Below are 440 nucleotides of genomic sequence, written 5' to 3'. Positions count from 1 at the left end.
GGGTAAAAAAAAAAAGAGCTGGGGTGACCGCAGGGCCACGCAGGAGGCTGCCGCACAAAGACGCGGGTCACTGGGGACCACACACGTGGGGGCGTGGGCGGTCCGCGCCAGGGGATTGGGTTGGGGTGTGTGTTGAGGGGGGAGGGCGGTGACCGGGCTCAGCGTGGGGCGGGACCCACCTGGATCTGCAGCGGCACCAGGCGCAGCTTGCAGCGCTCGCTCACCGCGAAGCCCTTGGGCAAGTCCACGTACTGACCCCACTCCTCGGCGAAGAGCTGCACCACGAATTTGCGGTGCATGTCGAGCTGGTCGCCGTACAGGCTCAGGAACTTCTGGATGAGCACGTCGTAGCCCGCGCCGTGGGGCACCGACGCGGGCCGAGCGAACACCGAGAAACAGAAAAGCACCGGCACGCCGCCCGACGGCGCCCCCGCGCCCAC

The 440-nt window shown here is 68.2% G+C and overlaps 1 protein-coding gene across 1 annotated transcript in view; it reads right to left on the bottom strand.

Annotated features, from left to right (window-relative positions):
- The window catches only part of Isoc1 (isochorismatase domain containing 1), a 19836-nt gene that overhangs the window by 19337 nt on the left and 59 nt on the right, over positions 1–440 (bottom strand). The window contains exon 1 of the mRNA XM_031365740.1: positions 180–440. This exon is cut by the window's right edge and continues 59 nt beyond it. Coding sequence (XP_031221600.1) covers positions 180–440 — 261 coding nt within the window. The remainder of the gene's footprint in view (positions 1–179) is intronic.

The sequence above is a fragment of the Mastomys coucha genome, unplaced genomic scaffold (genome assembly GCF_008632895.1).
Source record: "Mastomys coucha isolate ucsf_1 unplaced genomic scaffold, UCSF_Mcou_1 pScaffold13, whole genome shotgun sequence".
NCBI classification, from domain to species: domain Eukaryota; kingdom Metazoa; phylum Chordata; class Mammalia; order Rodentia; family Muridae; genus Mastomys; species Mastomys coucha.
Note: the sequence above shows the minus strand (reverse complement) of the source record. Positions and strands in the feature narration are given on the sequence as shown.